We start from the raw sequence: 22696 nt of genomic DNA, 5'->3' as shown, positions 1-22696 counted from the left end.
GATGGGAATTTACAGCAGTACCCCAATTTCCGAGCAGACGTGCAGTTTGCGCTGAAACTGCTGGAAAAAGAGTTTAGAGATGAGCAGGAAAAAGTGGGGTTTATCTTGTCTCATTTGCATGGAGACGCGAAAGCATGTCTGCGCAATCTGTGGAGAGATATGGACCCAGCGCTCCAGAGTTCAGCTGCATTCATTAAAGCGATGGATTCTTGCTTTCTATCGAAAATAGACATTGACATTGCCCGTAAGGACATATTTGGGCTGAGACAAGGGAAAGCCAGCGTGAGGCAGTATCACTCCCGCTTTTTTGCATTGGTCAATGCCTTGGGGTGGGACAAGGATTCCCCCCCCGTTAGAGATCTTTATTGGGAAGGATTGAACCCCCAAATCAAGGATGAGATAGCGCGGGGGGAGAGACCCAAAAGCACCCAGGAAGTGGTGGACAGATCGCTCGCAGTGGGGGTGAGGCTGGAGGACCGCCCATGGGACAGAGAAGAAGGGCGTTGGGGACGCACACCAGCCAGAGCGCCCTCCCTCTTGCCCAGAGATGTCGCGCGTGCGCAATCAACGCCTCCGCAAGCAGGGGGGGAGGAGCCAATGGAGATCGGCGGTGCTAGAGCTCAATCAGCCACCAGAGCCTTAACACCGGGAGCAGTCAAAACAAAGCAGCCTAGAGGGAACAGGAAGTGTTACATCTGTGAAAGTCCTAAGCACATGGCGAAAGAGTGTCCCCAGAGGCTCCACAAGCACACTGCAGCTTCAATGACAGTAATGGGAGCAACTCAGCAAAGTGAACCACAGCAGGGAAACGAAGGAGTCTGGCTGGAAACAGAAGCACTGGGGGCCAGCCAGGCGAGTCAGTAAAGAAGTCCCCAGAGATTTTGAAGCCCACGGATCCCCTCCCGCCCAAACCAGTGGTGCAGCTCACCGCATCGCTCCAGCTGCCCAGTGGTCTCACTTTAGAAGTGCCGATTACGATTGACTCTGGCAGTAATGCGGACTTTATCGCACTGGAATTCCTTCAACAACACAACATAGCGCTACTGCCAGCCACACTGCCCCTGAACGTTGTCACAGTGGATGGCAGGGAACTGCTAGGGGGGCAGGTGGTACAGCAGACACCACCTATGGTGATGCAAATTGGGAATCACCGAGAAGTAATCAGCTTCAACGTCACCCAATTGTCGGACACGCCAGTAGTTCTGGGAATGAGTTGGCTACACAGGCACAGCCCAGCATTGGCATGGTACCAACGCCAACTGACTTTTGGCTCCTCCTACTGTGCGGAACACTGCATTCTGCCTAGACCAGAAGGGGAGGAGGATGACCCACAGTTACATTTGGGCACGCTGCAAGCAGTACCTCTCAAGTATTCTGAATTTTTGGAGGTGTTCTGCGAGAAGGAAGCGGACAAGCTACCCCCCCACAGACCCTATGACTGCAAGATTGATCTCCTGCCGGGGGCGACGCTGCCAACAGGGAAACTGTATTCCATGTCTGAGGATGAACTGCAGGAACTTAGGGAGTTCATAGACCACAATTTGAAGCGCGGGTTCATCCGGGAGTCGAAAGCTGTAGGGGGCAGCCCAGTATTCTTTGTGAAGAAGCGAGACACGCCCCAGAAGAGGCTTGTAGTGGACTTTCGAATTTTGAACTCGAAAACCAAGCCCTCGTCCTTCCCCATGCCCAAAATAGACGACCTGCTCGCGACGGTAAGGAAAGGACGCGTTTTCACCAAGTTGGATCTGCGAGGCGCGTACAACCTGATTCGTGTGCGGGAGGGCGACGAGTGGAAGACGGCCATGTTCACACCACTGGGCACCTACGAATACAGAGTTATGCCCTTCGGATTACAAAATGGCTCTCACTGTTTTCAAGCCTTTATGCATCACGTGTTGGCGGGACTCCTTTACAAGAAGTGCGTATGCTTCCTGGACGACATCCTGATATTTTCTGAGTCGCGAGAGGCGCACGAGAGGGATGTCAGGGAAGTTCTGCAGAGACTAAAGGAGCAAAGGCTGTACGCCAAGCTGGAGAAGTGCCAGTTCGACGTGACGGAGGTGGATTTCCTGGGCTATAAACTGTCGGACAAGGGGCTCGCCATGGACAGCGCCAAGGTTCGCTCAGTATTGGACTGGAAAAGCCCGCGCAATCGGAAGGAAGTCCAGCGGTTTGTCGGCTTTGCCAACTTTTATCGCAAGTTCATCAAGGGGTTCGCTATGCAAACGGCGGCCATCACCGACACGCTCAGCTCCAAGAAGAAGAAGTTTCTCTGGACGGAGGAAGCGGAGCAGTCCTTTCAGAAACTCAAGCGTCTCTTCGCGTCCGAGGAGCAGCTGCTGCATGTGAATCCCAGCAGACCAATGAGGGTGGAGACAGACGCCTCAGACAGAGCCGTGGGAGCTGTACTGTTGCAACAAGACCAGCAGGGGGACTGGAGGCCGTGCGCCTTCTACTCAAGGAAGCTCAGCAAGTCGGAGCAGAATTACACCATCTGGGACAGGGAGTTGCTAGCCATCCATGCAGCGTTCAAGGCGTGGCGGCACTTCCTTATCGGAGCCAGACACACAGTGCAGGTCCGCACGGACCACAAGAATCTAGAGTACTGGCGCACGGCGAGGTTCCTGAATCAGAGGCACATTAGATGGGCAGAGTTCTTCGCGGACTTCGACTTCAGGATAGAGTACATCCCGGGTGACAACAACATCATGGCGGATGCCTTGTCCAGAAAGCCGCAATACCTCGAGGAGGAGGCACCGTCGGCAGCCAAGCACATTTTCGCACCGGAAGCGTGGGCTTGCGCTTCGGCGACCGTGGATCTGGACGCCGTACGTCGAGCGTTGCAGGAGGACCCCTTCGCGCAGGCCAAGATGGAGGAGGTGCACAAGGGCACGGTGAAGGACGACGAGTTCCAGATCAGAGACGGGTTGCTCATCCGCAAGGGAGCACTCTACGTGCCGGGGAATGACCTCCGCGCGAGGGTGCTGCAGCAGCTACACGACGCCCCCACTGCCGGGCACTTTGGCAGAGAAAAGACTGTAGAACTAGTGACCAGAGACTTTTGGTGGCCCAAGATGCGGGGGGAAGTAGCGGATTACGTCTCGAGATGCGACACCTGCCAAAGAGCCAAGTCAGTGCACAAACCGCCGGCGGGATTGCTGGAACCGTTGCAGACGCCGTCTGAGCCGTGGGAACGGGTGGCCCTGGACTTTGTCACGGATCTGCCCAGTTCGAGGGGAAAGACGGCAGTGCTTGTGGTGGTGGACATGTTTACCAAGATGGCACACTTCATCCCGTGTGCGAAGGTGGCCACGGCAGAACAGACCGCCAGGCTGTTCATAGACCACGTGTTTAAGGTCCACGGTCTGCCACGATCTATTCTATCCGACCGGGGGCGGCAGTTCATCTCGAACTTCTGGCAAAAGTTGATGGGCATCCTGAACGTCAAGATCAATCTAGCGTCGGCGAGACACCCGCAGACCAACGGACAAGCGGAGAGGGTCAACGCCATCATGCAGCAGTACCTGAGATGCTACGCCAATCAGCAGCCTAACACGTGGGTGGACTACCTGCCCCTCGCAGAGTTCGCTTACAACAATACGAAGCACGTGTCGACGGGGGTGACGCCGTTCTTCGCCAACAACGGGAGGCATCCCAGAACCTTCCCAGGTTTAGAGAGCGTGGGGGAGGGGGAGCCGCAGGCAGCGGAAGACTTAGCGTCAGAGTTGCAGGAAGTCCACGAACAGCTTAGGAGGCAGTTGGAACTGGCCAAGCACGCATACAAACTGCAGGCTGACAGACACAGGAGAGTAGGGGAAGACATACAGGTGGGAGATTGGGTCTGGTTAGCAGCGCAAGCAGTGCCGACCAAATCGTTGGCCAAGAAGAAGCTAGGGCATAAGCAGCTAGGGCCTTACCAAGTCCAGGCACAGGTCAATCCAGTGGCCTTCCGGTTAGCGCTTCCGGAGGGTTCCAGAATGCATCCGGTGTTCCATAGATCGGTGCTCACGCCCTACAAAGCACCGCATAGATTTCAGGAGCCAGGCACAGCACCAGATCCGCCCAGAGAAGGACCCAGGGAAGGGGGGTCGCCAAGAGGGGAGCGCATCAACGAAGCCACAGAGATTTTAGACTCGAGATGGGGGGAAGAGGGAGTAGAATACCTTCTTGCCAGAGAGGATACCCCGGCCAGCGCCAACAGTTGGGTGCCGGGCTATGCCTTGGACGAGCCCCTTCTCAAGGAAGAGTTCCATGCCATTTTCCCACACAGGCCCATGCCAGCCGAGTATTTCGACGACTGGCTCTTCACACCCACACTTTCAGGCAGCACGTTCCAGGGGTTCGACTCGGACGAGGAGACGGCACCACACATACGCTCTCCGGAGGGTTCAACCTCGGGTTCTGCCTCAGACCGCTCCTATTGGTGGGATACTCAACCAGAGGAGCAGTGGCGCAGGAAGTGGCTGGGGGGTCCCTGGCAGGCATCACCCTCAGAGGGGAACGGGGGAGAGATGGACATGGACGTGTTGGGGGAGGACGTGGGATTTGAACACGAAGGCAGGGAGATGGAAGCAGAGGAGATCGACGTCGACGAGCGCACGGAGGACGAGCCAGACCTGCCCGATGTGATGTACGACACGGGGGAAGAACTGTATCCGGCACTCACCCCCGCCACGACGGAGCACCCAGAACCCACACCGGAAGGAGGGGAGGGGGGAAGGGGGGGCTTCGAGGGGGGGATGGATGTCAGGGGTTCAGGAGCAGAAGGGACGGATGGAGAGGAATCGGAGGGAGAAGTTAGCGACGAGAGCCGACCAAGGTCCCTAAGTCTCTCCAGCGAATCGGAGGATTCACAGAAAGGGGCTCCCGTGGGCAGAGCTGGGGGGTTGCCAAGAGGGGCACCTCAGGAAGGAGGGACCAGAGGGGATTCAGAGAGCAGCAGCTGGAAATCCGGACCAGCTACGCCACCAGAGAGCAGCAGGGGGGAGGAGTTCCAGGCACCAGCGACAGGCAGCTCTCCGGCAGCAGCCACGCCTGCGTCGGAGAGCGAGGAAACGGTAGAGAGGAGGGTCGGAGACAGCGCGCGCGCGCCAAGTTCAAATGTAACAGAGGGAGGCGCAATGAGCAGCCCGGAAAGGGAGCCAGGTCCTAAAGCCCGCCGAAGGGAGGGGGAGGAATCCGAAGGGTCCGCATCCGAGGCATCCAGGAAGGAAGGAACCCCGGGGGGTGGTAGGACCCAGAGGCGAAAGGAGAGACGCAAAAGGTGGAGCAAGGCTAGGGTCTTGAACTGGTGTACAGGAGGCGGAGATTCAGATGGGACTTCGCCGATCTAGGGAATAGACGTAGAGACGCACGCTAAGATTTGGAAATGGAAACTATACTTCAATAAAGACTTTATACCGTTCTACCGGCTAGCGTTGGTCCTTTGTGAGCCGGGACCTAGAGGCAGTCTCTGACAGATGCACACACACACATGGGGGTCCCACAAGATGTGGCTCAGAGCCTTTTTGTGCTTGAAGGCCTTTGCAGCCCTTAATTTATTTTTGATGATCCAGTCACCTTACCGGTTATCTGTATTTTTATTTTTTAAGCGCTTTATGTTTTACCGTATTCTTCGCTCCATAATATGCACTGTTTTCCTCCTAAAAAGTAAGGGGAAACGTGCGTGCATCTTATGGAGCGAACGCAGGCAGCAGGCTCTCTCTTTAAAGAGAGCGTTTGTGCGGCTCTTGCTGGCTTTACCGTGAGGTGGGAGAAGGGGCTGACGGGCTGCCCTCCATCCCTTCTCCCACCTCCCGGAAAAGCGAGTGGGGCTCCGTGTAAGGGCTCCCTTCCGTCCCTCATCCCACTTTGCTGGGAAGCCAGCAGAACAAGAGTCGCTGCGCAGCTATCACTCTTCCTCTGCTGGTTTCCCAGCAAAACAGGAGGAGGGACAGAAGAAAGGAAACAAAGCGAGAGCTGCTTACATGGTTTCTTTCCCCGTTTGTGCAGCTCTCTCTTTGCTTGCCCATCCCTCCTCCCGCCTCGCTGTAAAGCAAGCAAACCACCTGTCCCAGTGTCTCCTCCTCCTCCTCTTGCTCTGGCATCGCCGCACTTTACAGCGAGGCGGGAGGAAGGATGGGCAAGCAAAGTGAGCTGTGCAAAGCGGAACAGAAGCCGTGTAAGCGGCTCTCGCTTTGCTTGCTTTAAAGAAAGAGAAGTGAGAGCCGCTTACATGCTCTGCGCAGAATATATATTTTTCTTGCTTTCCCCCTCTAAAAACTAGGTGCGTCTTAAGGCACGAAAAATACGATGACATTGTACAGCAGTCGGAATATTCTGTGAAATGCTAGGATGGAAATGCTTCTATACATAAGCAAACTGTGCTCAGCTGATTTGTGTGAGGGCATTCCTGAGTGTCTCTCTTCTGGGGACGGAACGTGACAACGTGTGGTGTTTTCCTGTCGAAATGAAGCCGCTGTGTTAATGCGGACGCTTTTCTTCCTGCGGCCCTTGGAGGTTCCTGCTCCCTCCCACTTCTCTTCCTTGTAGTCCCTGCATCACGGGGCGTCGGACCAGATGGCCGCGCAGGTCCCTTCCACCTGTATTGCTTTCTCCAACTTCTGCCAACTCCTCCTGCGCTCTCTCCCCTCAGGAGCCGTGCACCTCAGGCGGCTGACCGTCTCCCACAACGCCCTGGGCTCCTCTGCCCTGGAGCTGCTCCTGAAGAGCCTGCCCTCCGAGAATCTCACCCACCTGGACATCAACTCCGTGGGCGCCAGGCCAGGAGACCAGCAGCCTCTGCAGGACACCGTGGCCAGGTACCTGGCGCAGGTACGTTGATCGGGTGCCAGCAGGGAGGCGAGCGTCCTGGGGGACCTCAGGCCTTCAGCCCAGCCAGATGACCCGTTGTGCTCTGGTGAAAGACAGGGGAGGAGGAAGGCCTGGCTCATGGCCCGGGGGGCTGGATCCAGCCCAATCGCCTTCTAAATCTGGCCCACGGACAGTCCGGGAATCAGCGTGTTTTTACATGAGTAGAATGTGTCCTTTTATTTAAAATGCATCTCTGGGTTATTTGTGGGGCATAGGAATTCGTTCATTTTCTTCTTCAAAATATAGTCCGGCCCACCACATGGTCTGAGGGACAGTGGACCGGACCACGGCTGAAAAAGTTTGCTGAGCCCTGGTTTAGACCATCAGCAGGCAAACTAAGGCCCGGGGGCCAGATCCGGCCCATTCGCTTTCTCAATCCGGCCCACGGATGGTCCGGGAATCAGCATGCTTTTACATGAGTAGACTGTGTGCTTTTATTTAAAATGCATCTCTGGGTTATCTTTGGGGCATAGGAATTCGTTCATCCCCCCCCCCCCCGTCCAATATAGTCCGGCCCCTGATAATGTCTGAGGGACAGTGGACTAACACCCTGCTGAAAAAGTTTGCTGACCCCTGGCCCGGCTTCTCCACTGTGTGAGGAAATGATGGGACACGTTTTGAGTTTCCCCACCCGACTAGGTCTTGGAGAAGATCCAGACACTCGCAGGCCTTAATTTTCTGCATTCTGAATCTTCATTCTTCTCTGTGCAGGAAGGCTGTGCTCTCAACCACCTGGCTCTCTCTGGGAATCACCTCAACGATGACGCTGTTGCGGAGTTGGCTAGGTGGGTGGAGGGAATGTGGGTCCTGTGCTTTTTTGAATCCTTTGGCAGAGGGTGGGTGTCTTCCACAGCGGGGAGGGTCAACCTTGGCCATATCTCTGGGCATTCTTGACAGCGGCAAAGGGCTCCTCACCTCCATTTTTGGTACTCTGAGCAAAACATTTCCCAGGTGTGGTTTGATTGAGGAAGCTCTCGTTTCTGACAGGAGGAGCTGTTTTGACATTTTGGAAAGTGGTGGTTTTTAAATGGCCATCAAGAGATTCCTTAGCTGTGATTCTGTGGCCCCTGGAGGTTCCAGAGTTTGGCTTCCTAGTCTCCCACTTTTTCTCATAGATAACTGGTTCCTGCCTCGCAGGGGGTAGGACTTGATGACCTTTGGGAGTCCCTTCCAACTCCGCAATTCTGTACTTATTCAGCGCAGATGAGCAGAATGCAACCAGATCCATCCATTCCTGACATTGGTTCTCTTTCTCCAGCCACCTCCCTACCTGCCTGCCTTTAGTCTCGCTGGATTTGTCAGCAAATCCTGAAATCGGCATTCTTGGTCTTCGGACGCTGCTACTTGCCCTCGAGGAAAGGAATCGGGGCCTCCAGTTCCTAAGCTTGGCTGGTGAGTGCTGGAGCCATTTTTTACAGGCCGCCCCATGACTGCCCCTCCCCTCCAGAACTGCTGAAGGGCAGTGGATTCTGGGTGGCCCAGCTGGATTAGCCTCGGTCTGTTGTTTTGCTCATGCACCCCTCTTGACGTCAGTCCAATAAACCAAAAACAAAAGATGGACTGTTGTAGTCCGAGAGCCCGGTTTTCAAAGTAGTAGTAGTAGTAATAACAATAATAGTAATTATTATTATTATTATTATTATTATTATTATTATTATTATTATTTTATTATATATTTTTCATACCCTGCCATCTGGCTGGGCTTCCCCAGCCACTTTGGGCAGCTCTCAGCAGAATATTAAAAACATGATAAAACATCAAACATTAAAACTTCCCTGAACAGGGCTGCCTTCAGATCAGATGTCTTCTAAAAGTCAGGTAGTTGTTTACTTCCTTGGCATCTGATGGGAGGGCGTTCCACAGGGCAGGCACCACTACCAAAAAGGCCTTCTCCCTGGTCCCCTGTAACCATCAGAAGGCCCTCGGAGCTGGACTTCAGTGTCTGGGCAGAACGATGGGGATGGAGACGCTCCTTCAGGTGGGGGGCGTTCCACAGGGCGGGTGCCACCACCGAGAAGGCCCTCTGCCTGGTTCCTTGTAACTTGGCTTCTCCCAGTGAGGGAACCGCCAGAAGGCCCTCGGTGCTGGACCTCAGTGTCCGGGCAGAACGATGGGGGTGGAGACGCTCCTTCAGGTATACTGGGCCGAGGCCATTTAGGGCTTTCAAGGTCAGCACCAACACTTTGAATTGTGCTTGGAAATGTACTGGGAGCCAATGTAGGTCTTTCAGGACTGGTGTTACGTGGTCTCGGCAGCCACTCCCAGTCACCAGTCTAGCTGTGCATTCTAGACAAAGGAGGCTCCTCCAGTCCTTCTCCTTCCTTCCTTCCCTAGGCTGCTCTGTGAGGGGGCCGCTGGACAGCGTGACATGGACAAAGCTCTCTGCGAACGTCTCTCAGCTGCAGCTCTGCACTCGCCACCTGAGCAGGAGTGACCAGCGGGACGTGGCGGAGCTGTGGCGTGGCCCGCCGGGCACCTCCCTCCACTCAGTCACACGGCATCACAAACTCTTCTGCCACTGCCTGTAGGACGCGATGCTTCTCCCCTGTGTGCTGTAGGCCTCACCCATGAAGCCGCCTCTGGAACACTTCGCAGGCTCCAGCAGTCTGGGATCGCGGTGCCCAGTGCGGCCGTGGACTTAAAAAGGCAGCTCCTGGGCTCCTGTAAGCTGGCATGGTCCAGAGCCGCTGATGGACCAGATGAAAGCGAGGGGTGTCTGTCCTCTCTCTCAAGGGAGATAGCTTGGCATTACACTGCTTTGGGTGGGACTAGACACTTGCCCGACACAGGTGCATCCAGAGCTCCGACAGGACCAACTCAAAACTCCCATTATGAATTATATTCTGAGTTTGGTGTGGTGGCTGAGAAAAAGGATTATTGGTATGGAAAAAGCGGCTGGCTTTGTCCTGCTCTAAGGGTCTTCTGCTCTCTCTCCCCCCTTGCGCTGCCCAGCAGTTCTGTGATGTGATTTCCAATATTTATTGAATGCCTCGCAACACAAAGATGCTGTGTCGTCCCTCGTCTTGTCTGTCCTGTGTCTTTGTTGCTGGTCTCGAATGGGCAGGTAGTGGAGCCACAGGGGTGGGGAAGCTGTCCAGGCCTTGTGTGTTTTGAGCTTTGTGCTACGGAAAGAAGTCAGAAGCTGCTGATTTCTGAAAGCTCATTTGGGATACGGGACCAGGGAAATAAGTCCCAATTTTTAGAGGCGTATTGGAGTCACCTCTGGGTGGAAAAAAAGAGCCGTCTGAATCAAAGAAATAAGGCCGCCATTTGTCACTGTAGAAAGATTTTTTATTTGCTTCAGACTGGTAGAGTCTGCCTCTCTGAGGCAAAAGCAACACTCAAATAAATACAAGCACCACAGAGGCATTACCTGCCCCACCACTGACCCCCTTCAGGTGGCAAAGAGAGTTAGCTGTCAGTTGTTTGCCGCCTTCTGTGGTGCATTATTAGACTCCCTCCCCACCCCACCCCCTTAGAGAAGTGGACACAAATACTATACAATGCAATGAATGAGAAAACAGGAGAGCCATGGAACTTAAACATTAACAAGAGGGAGTTTCTTCCCCACAAAGGAGGGGAAACTTGAGTCCTCGCATTCAGAGGGACAATGGGAGGAATGTACATTTTCATTCCTGGCACAATGGCTCTATCACCGCATGATGTGGCCGCTGTCGACGAGGCCCAAAGCCCGTCCTCCTCACGAGTGCAGGAAGCGGTTGAAGGCATTGTAGGCGGACTCCAAGTCAAAGAGCATCTGCCGCACTTGAGAGTCGTCCAGTTCGTCCGAAGCCGACATGCCACTCAGGGTTTGCAGCCTGGGGGGAGAGCAAGAGGCATCAAGCGCTGGAGCGGAATGCGCAAGAGGGAGAAGAAGGGGCGTCTTGTCTCTTCCCCTCTCATCCTGCCTTCCTCCTCGTGACTCCACAATATACCGGGGGGAGGAAAGAGAAGCCTCTTCTGGGAATTGCCTCTGTCGGGCCATAAGAGAGGCAGATGGCTCTGGCCTCTTCCCTGTTCCAAGCGGAAAAGTGAGCTCAGGCTGGGGGAGGTTTGGAAGCCGCACGGAAAGGCCTCAGGCGTTTCCGCCAACCCACCTGGGATGGAAAAGCTACAGCTTTGAGGCGCTGCCTTTGCTGCAGTCTCCCCACCAGACAGGCGGGACGTGGGTGGCACTGTGGGTTAAACCACAGAGCCTAGGGCTTGCCGATCAGAAGGTTGGCGGTTCGAATCCCCGCAACGGGGTGAGCTCCCATTGCTCGGTCCCTGCTCCTGCCAACCTAGCAGTTCAAGAGCATGCCAGCACAAGTAGATAAATAGGTACGGCTGCAGTGGGAAGGTAAACGGCGTTTCTGTGCGCTGCTCTGGTTCGCCAGAAGCGGCTTAGTCATGCTGGCCACATGACCCAGAAGCTGTACGCCAGCTGCCTCGGCCAATAAAGCGAGATGAGCATCGCAACCCCAGAGTCGGTCACGACTGGACCTAATGGTCAGGGGTCCCTTTTTTACCCCACCAGACAACAGTTTCATTTTAGAATAATCGAAAAGGGTAAGAGGAGAGAAACCAGAGTTCCTAATTCTATGGGGGAAATGCTCACCACTGGTTCACTTTCTGCCGCCCCTCGAAGTCCGGGGGCAAGTGGCTCATGCGGTTCATGGTCTCCATCAATTCTCGGAGGTCAGGCTGGATCTGAGGAGCAGGAGAGGGAAGGTCACTTGGCAGCCTTCCTTGGTCAGCCTCCCGCCATCTCTCCCAAGCCACAAAGCACTCAAGGACGTGTCTTGGCGGGCAGGTGCAGTTGCTGATCTCAGGACACCAAGCAATTTTCATGCTGGCTAAGCGTATAGGGAATTGGGGGGAAACGTGCTTCAAACCATGGAATCAGGATGGCAGAAGGGGTCCCAAGAGTCCTCTGGAGTCATCTAGTGGAGCCCACGACAATGCAGGAATCTAAACTAAAGAATTGCTTATAGAGGGCCATCCGACGAAGGAGAGGATATAGACAGAGCCCTGTGGCTGGATCAGGCCAAAGACCTCTCTAATCCAGCATCCCTTAGGGACAGGAATGCTTCTGATCCTGCAACTGCCTGCTCACATCATTATTATCGTTACAATTTCTCCCCCCACCCCTCACCCCAAGGTGCCTTCTGTGCCAACTTTCAAATGCCTGAAAATTGTTCTATTCTGGCAGGTCAATGCAGCCAATTAAGAGTTCATCCTTCCACCATGCTTTATTGATGCTTTTAAAAAAAAAAAAGCAACCACTTCATTATTATCATTATATATTTATACCCCAGCTTTTCCCCTGACATGGACTCACTTTTTGTGCATGGCTTTTAATCCTTTTAATGTTGTAAACCGCCCCTGGGTATATTTTTATTCTTTAGTGGGATATAAATGTTTTTTATAAACGAAATGAAATAAATAAGCAAGGTCCTAAGGGTGGGTGAAAGCAAAATTACAGAAATATGTTGGGTCCTAAAAACACTCATCTCAAGTGTCAAAAGGCAGGGTGATGATGGTACCAGACACTGATAGCTTTATCCCCTGTGAACATGTAGGGAGTATTTCGTAAGATTTATACACTGCTTTTGGGGACACCGTCATTGTGATTATACCTAGAGACAGGATCCGATCAACTGCTGCCCATTTCACAACGGAACCTGTGCCCGTAGTTTGGCTGGAAAGCCTGCAGTATCTAACACCCCATAACAAACGAGCAAGGAGCAGGGTGCTGACAGCAGCACCCTGACCAACCTTGGCCGGTGGAGGGCAGCGACTTTGGGTAGAAGCACCCCTCTCCTCTCACTCACCTCATCCATTGCCCGGATCTCCAAGCGCAGCTTGTCCATCACTGTGATAAAGAGCTGCAAGGGGAAAATAATAATAATAATAATAATAATAATAATAATAATAATAATAAAATAATAAAATTTTATTTATATCCCGCTCTCCCCAGCCAAAGCTAGGCTCAGAGCAGCTAACAGTAAAAGTAACACAGTTTACATAAAATCACAATTGAATAATTAACTGAAAGACATTCTAAAATCAATTCATTCTAAAATCAATTCATAACCAAATTAATGGCAACCATTGGGCTAGAGTTCTATGAGGATTACCCTTCAGTTCGGGCCCAGGGAGCATCAGGCAGAGGGACCCCCAAGAGACGCCTTTCTGCTCCAGGTTGTCCCTCCCTCCCTCCCCCCGCCCACCTACCGACACAATGTCCGCAATGCAGCGGTTGAGGTTGCCCTTGTCGTCCTTGATGGTAATCGGCCGGTCTTCCTTGATCCTCTCCATGGCCAGCGGGCAATCGAGCTACAGGAGAAAGGAAACAGGGACGCTCAAAGGAGGGAAACACAGATCAGCCACAACTTTCCACAGGGATCCCCTCAGGCTCCCACAGCCATGGTCTCGATCCCCTCGAGGACAGCAAGGCGGGTCAGGAGCTGGGAAAAGCCGCTTCATCTGCACTCTGGGGTGAAGGAGCAAAGGTTTTGCACCCAGGGATGAGAAGCTGGCTGCACAGCTGGGACCAGAGGACACCATTCCCAGCTCAACGCCGCCCATGCAGTCGTCGCCCTTCAGCATCAACTGCTTACCCGAAATTTACGGCAGAAGTCATCGATGGAGTTGATTTCCGGGCCTTGGACCTGCTTGAAGGCTGCCTTGTACTGGACTAGGAGGCGGGAGCAAGCTGCAGTGTACCTGGAAGGAGAGGGGACCACATGGAATCGGCTGCCCACCCTCTTCAGCTGAGCCTCCACTGTTAGCCCTGCCCCCTTTTTCTCCACAGCTGCTGTGGCGGTGGTTCTGGACAGTTACACTCCAGGAAGCTTTCTTATTCACTGGGTGCATGGCTCACACGACCCGGGCATTTTCCTTTGATCTATGCTCTCTGGGGGACGCAGGTGGCGCTGTGGTCTAAACCACAGAGCCTAGGACTTGCCGATCAGAAGGTTGGCAGTTCAAATCCCCACGACGGGGTGAGCTCCCGTTGCTCGGTCCCTGCTCCTGTCCACCTAGCAGTTCGAAAGCACAAAAGTGCAAGTAGATCAATAGGTACCGCTCCGGCGGGAAGGTAAACGGCGTTTCCGTGCGCTGCTCTGGTTCGCCAGAAGCGGCTTAGTCATGCTGGCCACATGACCCGGAAGCTGTACGCCGGCTCCCTCAGCCAGTAAAGCGAGATAAGCGCCGCAACCCCAGAGTCGGCCACGACTGAACCTAATGGTCAGGGGTCCCTTTACCTTATGCTCTCTGGGGGCTGCAGAGAGCAGTCTGAGAATGTGAGCAAGGTAGTTTCATTTTTGTTAGAGGCAGAAAGCTGCGAACATGCAGCTAGATTCTGTAGGTTTTCTTTTCTGTTTGTTATGCTTCTAAATAGTGTTAGATTAGAAGCACTGGTGTCGGGCTGAGTTACTGAAGACACCACGTCGCCACAGACAAGCCATTTTACGCTGCATGTGAACTCTGCTATTATCCGGCAACTGAGAAGAGTGGCAGCGTGTGGGCACCACTGAAGTTTGTCGGAGTGGCAATAAGTTCAGATTTATTGCAGTGCCGTTGCAGCGGACTCGGTGGGTCAAAGGATTTACGACCCACAAACTTAACAGCTGCCCATGACTGACGCTGCCCTGCTCCACTCCTGAATTAAGCAATGCTGCCCCAGATCTCTTCTCCCCTTTTACAGATCTCTTGAGGGAGCTGCATTGCAGGGGGTTGAATCAGGTGGCCCTCTGTGGCCCTTCCTCCCCGGCAATTCTCTGAACCCAGAGTGGCATTGCCTCAGATCCCTCCAGGTGCCTGTCAACTCACTCGTTGGGGGTGACACAGTCCTTGATGTAGGCTTTTTCCAGAGCCTGCATCGTCTTCACCACAGCAAACAGCTCAGCCATGTTGTCGTATCTGAAGCAAAGTTAAACAAGTCAATTAGGGAGGTCCAGCTGCACCCTGACCCGTTTCCCTCTGAGAAAAGAGACTCTGACAGAGGCCAGGAGCCTTGCGGGGGGGGGGCATAGGGGCATGCGGACATCTCACGTCAGACAAGGGTTCCTGCATTTGTGGGGTAATACACGGCACTCAAAATATAAAATTCCACAGTTGCTAGGGGAGCAAAGGGTTAAGACACATGGCGCTCCCTGTAAATTCCTAGAGGGCATTCTGTGTGAGGTCACATCCTCTGCTTGCCCAGGCAGAAAGGATAACAATAGGAAAACAATCCTCGTCACTTCCTCCCACCTGAGGAAAACTCTCTCATCATGCAGCCATAGGGAAAGGATGCAGGATCTGTGCTCCCCCAAAGCACAAACCCCATCTTTGACCTAAACCATGTATTTGGTAATTTTGTAATACAGTCAAACCTCGGTTCCCAAACACCTCCATTTTGGAATGTTTCGGCTCCCGGATGCCGGTGTCCCAGTTTTCGAATGTTCCTTGGAACCCAAACATCTGTCGCAGCTTCTGATCTGCAAACAGCCTAGCTGTCAGCCAATCAGAAGCTACACCTCGGAGTTCGAACATTTCGGAAGTCGAACGTCCTTCCGGAATGGATTATGTTCAACTTCCGAGATTCCACTATATATTTTGCCCGCCTTATTTCACTGCTATTTTCTACCTGAATCAAGTCTGCAATTTTATGTCGGGAAACAATATTTATATGCTCTTATGCTACAGACTTCTGTGTTGTTATTTTATTCAGAGGAATAAACCAGGCAGGATGCCCAAGGCATCCTGGGTAATTAGAGAAAGCTCCACAGCTTTGTCCAAAGTTTCAGTGCTAATGCAGCACAGAATGGCATATTTTAACTCTGCTAAACTAGACACCCAACTTCCTCAAGTGAGTAAGAGGAAGGATTATTAATAGATCATGCATTCCACCCTACTTTCCAAATCCATCCCAACAGCAATTAATGCAGAATTTGATATCTTATGAACTGCTTTCCTAAAGAAGACTGAGCCCCTCAGACCACTCCCACGACTGCAGAATCCTCAAAAGTCGCTCTCCCTTTCTGTCAATCAAGCCCCTTCCCAGGCAGAGAGAGTTAATAATAAAATATAATAATAAAATTTTATTTATACCCTGCTCTTCCCGGTTCAAAAACCGGGCTCAGGGCAGCTAACAACAAATTTAAAACACTTAATTGTAAAAACAGCATAAAATACAGTATAAAAACATCAATAACAATAAAATTCAGAAATCAAATAAGGGGGAATAAGCATTAGATAATCCCCAGGGCTAGCTGGCTGAATTAGTCCTACTTGGGCCAGCGAGGAGGCCAGGGGAGAATTAGCTGTGGGGTCTCAGAGTAGGTAATCAGAGCGGGAGTTGAACAGAGGTGTGGCCTGAGCCATCACTGAAAATTTTTCTTGTTCTCCCCCTCTAAAACAAGGTGCGTCCTATGGTCGGGTGCGCACCGACCCCTCTTGCTCTCCAGGCTTCAGTGAAGGCAACCCGAAGCTGAAGCCAGGAAAGCAAGACTCTCCTGGCTTCAGCAAAAGGAACCTGAAGCCTCCGGAGGCTTCGGGTTGCCTTCACTGAAGCCTGGAGAGCGAGAGGGGTCGGCGCGTACCGATCCCTCTTGCTCTCCTGGCTTCGCTTCGCTGGAGAGGCGCTGCATAGCTTTCCCTTTCTGCGCAGTGCCCCTTCAGCGAAGCGGGAGGAGAAATGGAAGGGGCAGAGAGGGGGGAAATTTTTTCTTGTTCACCCCCTCTAAAACAAGGTGCGTCCTTGGAAGAAATTTAAAGTTTATCTTAAGAACTGTTGTAAAATCAATGAGTGCTAAAATGTCATGGGTAACGTAAAACAGAATTGCAGCGATAAATGATTGGGTAAGAGTAAAAGGATTAAAGAAAGTGAATCATAAGTAATTGAAATTAGGGGTTGCTGAAAAAGTTTAAAACAGGGATGCAGAAAAGGGAGGTATGGGGAAGTCATTGAAATAAGGCTTAAGAAAAAGAGGTTATGAAATTATACGTGTTTATATGTTTGTTTGTCTATGTATTGTTAGTTGTAAAGTGTTTTAATTCATGTTGGAAAATCAATAAAAATTTATAAAAAAACAAAAACAAAAAAACAAGGTGCGTCCTATGGTCGGGTGCGTCCTATAGAGCAAAATATGGTAATTGGGGCAAGTACTCACTTCTCTCGCTCCCGGGCGTTCTTGTATAACTTCACTTCCTGCAAGGGAAAGGAGAGTAACACTGCATCCACCAGATCTTTGCACCACACGAAAGGAGAGTTGGGGAATCGGGGACCTTCAAGTCTGGGCTAAGGGAGGCCCCCAAATGCCCTTGTAAGGAGCAGGGAGTGTAGTTCCCCAGGGAAGTCCTGCCCAAATCCGGAGCGCTCTGGCTGGCAGTCCTGCAATCTGGGGAGTGCCTGAAATTCCCCGCAATACTGCAACTCCCCCTCCCCAACCCACTCCCTGTGCCTCATTTGAAAGGAGTTTCTTGCCACTAAGCCACAAGGGAAACAGCATCACTTGCCTCGTATAGTTCCGGCTTATTCGCTGGGGCTGAAAAACAAAAAGGTGGAAATACATGAGACCGGCTTCCTCCCAAACTGCTGCCATGAACATGAGAAAAGTTCTTCAGGAAACCCACAAGCAGGATTTGAGCACACGAGCCTCTGCCCTCCGGTGATTTCCAGCAACTGCCTCTGACTTTGGAGGCAGAGTATAACCATCGTGGTTAACAGCCACGGATTGCCCTCTCCTCTTTCCTTATGCCAGAACACAAAAGAATTTGGAAAAGAAGCCCAAGATCAGCGGGGGTTTGAAGACACACACAGCCTAGCACACAGGTTATATACACAGCATCCTTGCCAATTATTTTTAGGCACCTCTTCCAGATCTTATGCCAACACACCTATTCAGCCGTTTATAAATTCTTTCAAGTCCCTTTTAGGATTACAGTCATACCTCGGGTTACAGATGCTTCAGGTTGCGTTTTTTCAGGTTACGGACCTGCCAAAACTCTGAAGTACCGGAATGGGTTACTTCTGGGTTTTGGCGGTCACGCATGTGCAGAAGCGCTAAATCGTGCTTTGCGCATGCGCAGAAGCGCTGAATTACAACCTGCGCGTGTGCAGACGCGGCACTGCAGGTTGCGAACGTGCCTCCTGCACGGATCATGTTCGCAACCTGAGTGTCCACTATATCTCGTATTTAACATTTTATCACACTGACATATTTTGCTTTACACTGCCTTGATATTATATGTGAAGGGGCGATTGATACATATTTTTATAATGAAATATATAAAAACACTTCACACACACAAAAAAACCCCTGCATATCAAGGTCCAAGAAGTCCCTGCATTTGCTCTGGCCACCCCAGAATTAGCTCAAAAGCAGGACTGGACTCACCTCCCATCCCAGGGGCAGCTGGGATTCCATGAAACATTCTTCCTCCGAGGTCCGCAGCTGAGATCCAAAGTACCAACACGCAAGGTGCCTGTGATAAGAGCAGGTAAGAAGTCACAACTAAACCTCCCTTCACATTTGTTCATTTGCTGATTTTGTATTCCAAGTGGCTGGGGAAACCCAGCCAGATGGGTGGGGTATACATATTATTATTATTATTATTATTATTATTATTATTATTATTCCGTATATATTATTATATCTATGGGCTACTTTTAAAATGAGGCTGCATTTTAAATTGCATTTTAACCTGTATTTTAAATTGGGGTTGTGTCTTTCCTATTATGCTTTTACTGTAATTTTACTGGTGTTAGCAGCCCTGTGCCCGGATCCGGCTGAGGTATAAATAAAATTTATTATTATTATTATTAATTGAGGTGATTCAGACCAGGCCAGTTCTCCAGGGAGAGAGGGGGCGGAGCAGCGTCCGCGTCTTTCCCCCCTCAAACTCAAATTCCCGCCATCCGGGGAGGGAAGGAAGAGACATGTCAAAGAAAAGGGGGCTGAGTGTTGAAGAGAAGAGAATACGGATGATGGAAATGTTTTTTGAAACACTGCTATGTCGGTGAAGGAGGTCTTACAGAGCTTAGTCGATGATAGCATGGTGGACACGGACAGGATTGGGACTTCAAATTATTTTTGGGCTTTTCCAAGTAAAGCTCTTCATGCAAGAAAGCCTAAACTGGAGGAACTGCAGAATCAGTTCTCAAAATATAGCCAAAAGAAAAAAAAAAGCTTACAAGAAACCATTGAGAAATCAAAAATTGGGCGCCAAGACACTGCAGAACATGCGGCACTCATAAAGGAACTTACTGCCCTTTGTCAGAAGAGAGACCAATTAAAGGCAGAAATAGATAAATACAAAGAACGTGATCCAGATATTGTTGAAGAAATCCGTCAAGCAAGCAAGCAAGCAAGCAAGCAAGCAAATAAATAAATAAATAAAATAAAATAAGGAAGCAGCCAACAGATGGACTGATAATATCTTTGCAGCAAAATCTTGGGCGAAACGGAAGTTTGCATTTGAAGAGAGCAAACGTGACAAGACATTTGGCATTCCTGAAGACTTTTTGACTACATCGGTTAGAAAGGTTTAGTAAGAATGGCAAGTAATTTGATATTGTTTGAGAGATTTCATTTTCATTCTGAAGCTTCTTTTTCTTTTGCCATTATTTGTATTTTGGTTAACAACTCCGCGCCCCCCCCCCCAGCAGCAGCAGCAGCAGCAGCAACAACAACCCTGTGAGGGAGGCAGGCAGGCAGGAGGGAAGAGAGAGGAGAAGGGATGGAGGGGGGCGCATTCTGGCTGGCCCATTGACTGACGGACGGATGACGGACCCACGGAGAGCCAAGGGGCATCCTGGCGGTGGGCGAAACTGCCCCAGCTGCGGGGGGGGGGGGGGGTCCACGGATGTCAAGGCAATAAACAACTATTTTACTTTTAAAAGACAACTGAAGGCGGCCCTGTTGAGGGAAGTTTTTAATGTCTGGTGCTGTATTGTTTTTAATATTCAGTTGGAAGCCACACACAGTGGCTGGGGAAACCCAACCAGATGGGCGGGGTATAAATATATTATTATTACTATTACTATTATTATTAATCTTATATATTATTATATCTATGGGCTACTTTTTAAAAAAGGCTGCATTTTAACCTGTATTTTAAATTGGGTCGTCCCCCCCATTATGTTTTTACTTTAATTTTACCTGAGCCCGGCTCTGGCTGGGGAGGGCGGGGTATAAATAAGATTATTATTATTATTATTATTATTATTATTATTATCAATCTTATATATTATTATATCTATGGGCTACTTTAAAAAAAAAAGGCTGCATTTTAACCTGTATTTTAAATTGGGTCATCCCCCCCATTATGTTTTTACTGTAATTTTACCTGAGCCCGGCTCTGGCCGGGGAGGGCGGGGTATAAATAAGATTTATTATTATTATTATTAATCTTATATATTATTATATCTATGGGCTACTTGTAAAAAAAGGCTGCATTTTAACCTGTATTTTAAATTGGGTCGTCCCCCCCATTATGTTTTTACTGTAATTTTACCTGAGCCCGGCTCTGGCCGGGGAGGGCGGGGTATAAATAAGATTTATTATTATTATTATTATTATTATTATTATTATTATTATTATTATTATTTGAGGTGATTCAGACCAGGCCAGCTCTGCCCCCCAGGAGCAACAACAACCCTGTGAGGGAGGCAGGCAGGCAGGAGGGAAGAGAGAGGAGAAGGGATGGAGGGGGGGGGATCCTGACTGAGGGACCCACGGAGAGCCAAGGGGCGTCCTGGCGGTGGGGGAAGCTGCCCCAGCTGAGAGGGGGCGTCCACGGGACCCACTCCCCCCCCCCAGGTCTGAAAGAGCAATGGCGCCCCCCTCCCCAGATAAGAGAGGGAGAAGGCGGGCGGGGGCCGCATCCCCACAAGGGCCCCCCGAGGACCAGGGGCCCCCCTCTCAAATCTCGCCCCCCCCCCAGGTCAAGGGCTGCCCCCCACAGAAGCTCAAGGCCTTACCTGGCTCCGGCTGCTTCGTTTCCTTCCCCACTTCCGGGAAAATGGCGCCCCGCCTCCGTTCGATAGCTCGGCGCGCTCCCTTCCCCCTGCGGGGCTCGGCAATCGTTTAGTCAGGCCTGGCGGCCCCAGAGCGCGTTTCGGGCTATAGAGCTACGGGCTATAGAGCTACGGACTATAGAGCGCGTTTCGGGCTATAGAGGGCTCTAGAGCTCTCGCACACACGTGATAGATTAGATAGATAGATAGATAGATAGATAGATAGATAGATAGATAGATAGATAGATAGATAGATAGATAGATAATACTTTATTCGGCTATAAGCCCACAAGGTAAAACCAATCAATAAATAAAATAGCGTTCTACATTCTAAAATATCAACTAAAATATTTCAACGCATAATCTCCTTCACGTTACATACATACAATCTCTAGATGTACCATATTGTGGCCTTGAATATAAAGATGGTGGATAGAGTTTACTAGATTTTTAATAGTCATGCAGCATTCCATGAAGTCTTTTATATGAAAGAACTGAATTCAGGAATCTGGCAACCTGTAATGTTCTATAAGAGTCAATGTCCTGGAGTAGATAGGCTAGATGTAATTCAGGTGGTTTAGCAACAGTTTCCAAAATGATTGAACTCAGAATCCTTGATCTGGGAAGAATATATAAAGGACAATTAAACAAGATATGGTAAAGGGATTCTATTGATTTGTTGTCACATGCGCATAAAACAGAGGTTTTACCGTTAGAAAATCTATTGCTCAGCACATTTGAGGGGAACACATTAAATCTGGCTCTAACAAAAGCGAATCTATGCGACGCAACCGATAAGGTAGACAGATATCGAGGTATCTGGGACGTAAATGTAATGCCCTGATTTATCGGGGAACATGTACCTCCACCTGTAGTAAGATTTTGTTGCAAGTCAACCTCCTCCAATCTTTGTTTGATGACCTTTTTTGCTGTAATTAGATCTAAATTTAGTATATCGGAAGGAGAAATTCCATAAGACAACAGTTTGGAATGGATTTTTGTTGCCCATGGGCTGGTAAATTCATCTCTCCAAAGGCACTGAATAAGATGGTAATTGGGCAATTTATGCCAAAGGGACAGCCAGTAATTAAAGGCATGTCTCCACATCAGGATCTCTAAGGAGGGGGTCTTAAGTTCTAAACGAATAGCCGAGTTGCTTACACAGGAGGGTAGTTTCAAAAGGCGTCTGAGAAAAAGATTTTGCAATGTCACCAGAGGCATGAGGTTTACAAAAGCGCCCCATAGAGGGACCGCATAGGCCATAGTTGCAACCACTTTTGCACTATAAACTTTTAAGGCAGAAGGAACATGCATAGCCCCCTCTGTAAAGAAAAAGCGTAATAGAGCGTAGATAAGGGCTTTGCCCGCACACACGTGGTGCTTCCGGGTTCGCTGCAGGCGAGGCTCGTCTCTGCTATTGATATGATACCCAGCTCTACCTCTCTTTCAAATCAGAATCAGTGAAGGCGGTGAAGGTCCTGTGTGAGTGTCTGGAGGTGGTTGGAGGATGGATGGCAGCCAACAGATTGAGGTTGAATCCTGACAAGACAGAAGTACTGTTTTGGGGAGACAGGAGGCGGGCAGGTGTGGAGGACTCCCTAGTCCTGAATGGGGTAACTGTGCCCCTGAAGGACCAGGTGTGCAGCCTGGGAGTCATTTTGGACTTACAGCTGTCCATGGAGGCGCAGGTCAATTCTGTGTCCAGGGCAGCTCCATCTAGTACGCAGGATGAGACCCTCCCTGCCCACAGACTGCCTCGTCAGAGTGGTACAAGCTCTGGTTATCTCTCGCTTGGACTACTGCAATGCGCTCTACGTGGGGCTACTTGGAAGGTGACTGGGAAACTACAACTAATCC

The 22696-nt window shown here is 50.8% G+C and overlaps 2 protein-coding genes and 1 pseudogene across 3 annotated transcripts in view; 2 read left to right on the top strand and 1 right to left on the bottom strand.

The window, feature by feature from the left end:
- Positions 1 to 9854, top strand: part of TONSL (tonsoku like, DNA repair protein) — a 47860-nt gene extending 38006 nt beyond the window's left edge. Inside the window, exons 23-26 of the mRNA XM_083621842.1 lie at positions 6635 to 6813; positions 7564 to 7637; positions 8111 to 8244; positions 9187 to 9854. Coding sequence (XP_083477968.1) covers positions 6635 to 6813; positions 7564 to 7637; positions 8111 to 8244; positions 9187 to 9380 — 581 coding nt within the window. The 3' untranslated portion in view covers positions 9381 to 9854. The remainder of the gene's footprint in view (positions 1 to 6634; positions 6814 to 7563; positions 7638 to 8110; positions 8245 to 9186) is intronic.
- Positions 9855 to 10121: 267 nt separating this feature from the next.
- Positions 10122 to 20871, bottom strand: VPS28 (VPS28 subunit of ESCRT-I). The gene is made up of 10 exons (XM_083622393.1): positions 20804 to 20871; positions 18219 to 18306; positions 17334 to 17366; positions 16992 to 17025; positions 14668 to 14757; positions 13455 to 13560; positions 13069 to 13170; positions 12666 to 12719; positions 11450 to 11541; positions 10122 to 10670 (listed from the first exon to the last, which is right to left on the bottom strand). The coding sequence occupies exons 2-10, from the start codon at positions 18253 to 18255 to the stop codon at positions 10553 to 10555; spliced, it is 666 nt and encodes a 221-aa protein (XP_083478519.1). The 5' UTR covers positions 18256 to 18306; positions 20804 to 20871; the 3' UTR covers positions 10122 to 10552.
- Positions 18637 to 19901, top strand: LOC310766005 (meiotic nuclear division protein 1 homolog; annotated as a pseudogene). Its single transcript has one exon. The product of its transcript is annotated as a meiotic nuclear division protein 1 homolog (transcript).
- Positions 20872 to 22696: the final 1825 nt, after the last annotated feature.

This window comes from Podarcis filfolensis, assembly GCF_964270895.1.
Source record: "Podarcis filfolensis genome assembly, chromosome: 7".
In the NCBI taxonomy this organism is placed as follows: domain Eukaryota; kingdom Metazoa; phylum Chordata; class Lepidosauria; order Squamata; family Lacertidae; genus Podarcis; species Podarcis filfolensis.
Note: the sequence above shows the minus strand (reverse complement) of the source record. Positions and strands in the feature narration are given on the sequence as shown.

Excerpts from the sequence above, each read along its gene's own strand:
- VPS28 (XM_083622393.1), bottom strand. The coding sequence starts at position 18,255 with ATGTTTCATGGAATCCCAGCTGCCCCTGGGATGGGAG. Across the intron at positions 14,758-16,991 it reads AACGCCCGGGAGCGAGAGAA|ATACGACAACATGGCTGAGC; the intron begins GTGAGTACTTGC and ends ACTTTGCTTCAG. Across the intron at positions 10,671-11,449 it reads CGGCAGAAAGTGAACCAGTG|GCTGCAAACCCTGAGTGGCA; the intron begins GTGAGCATTTCC and ends CTCTCCCCCCAG.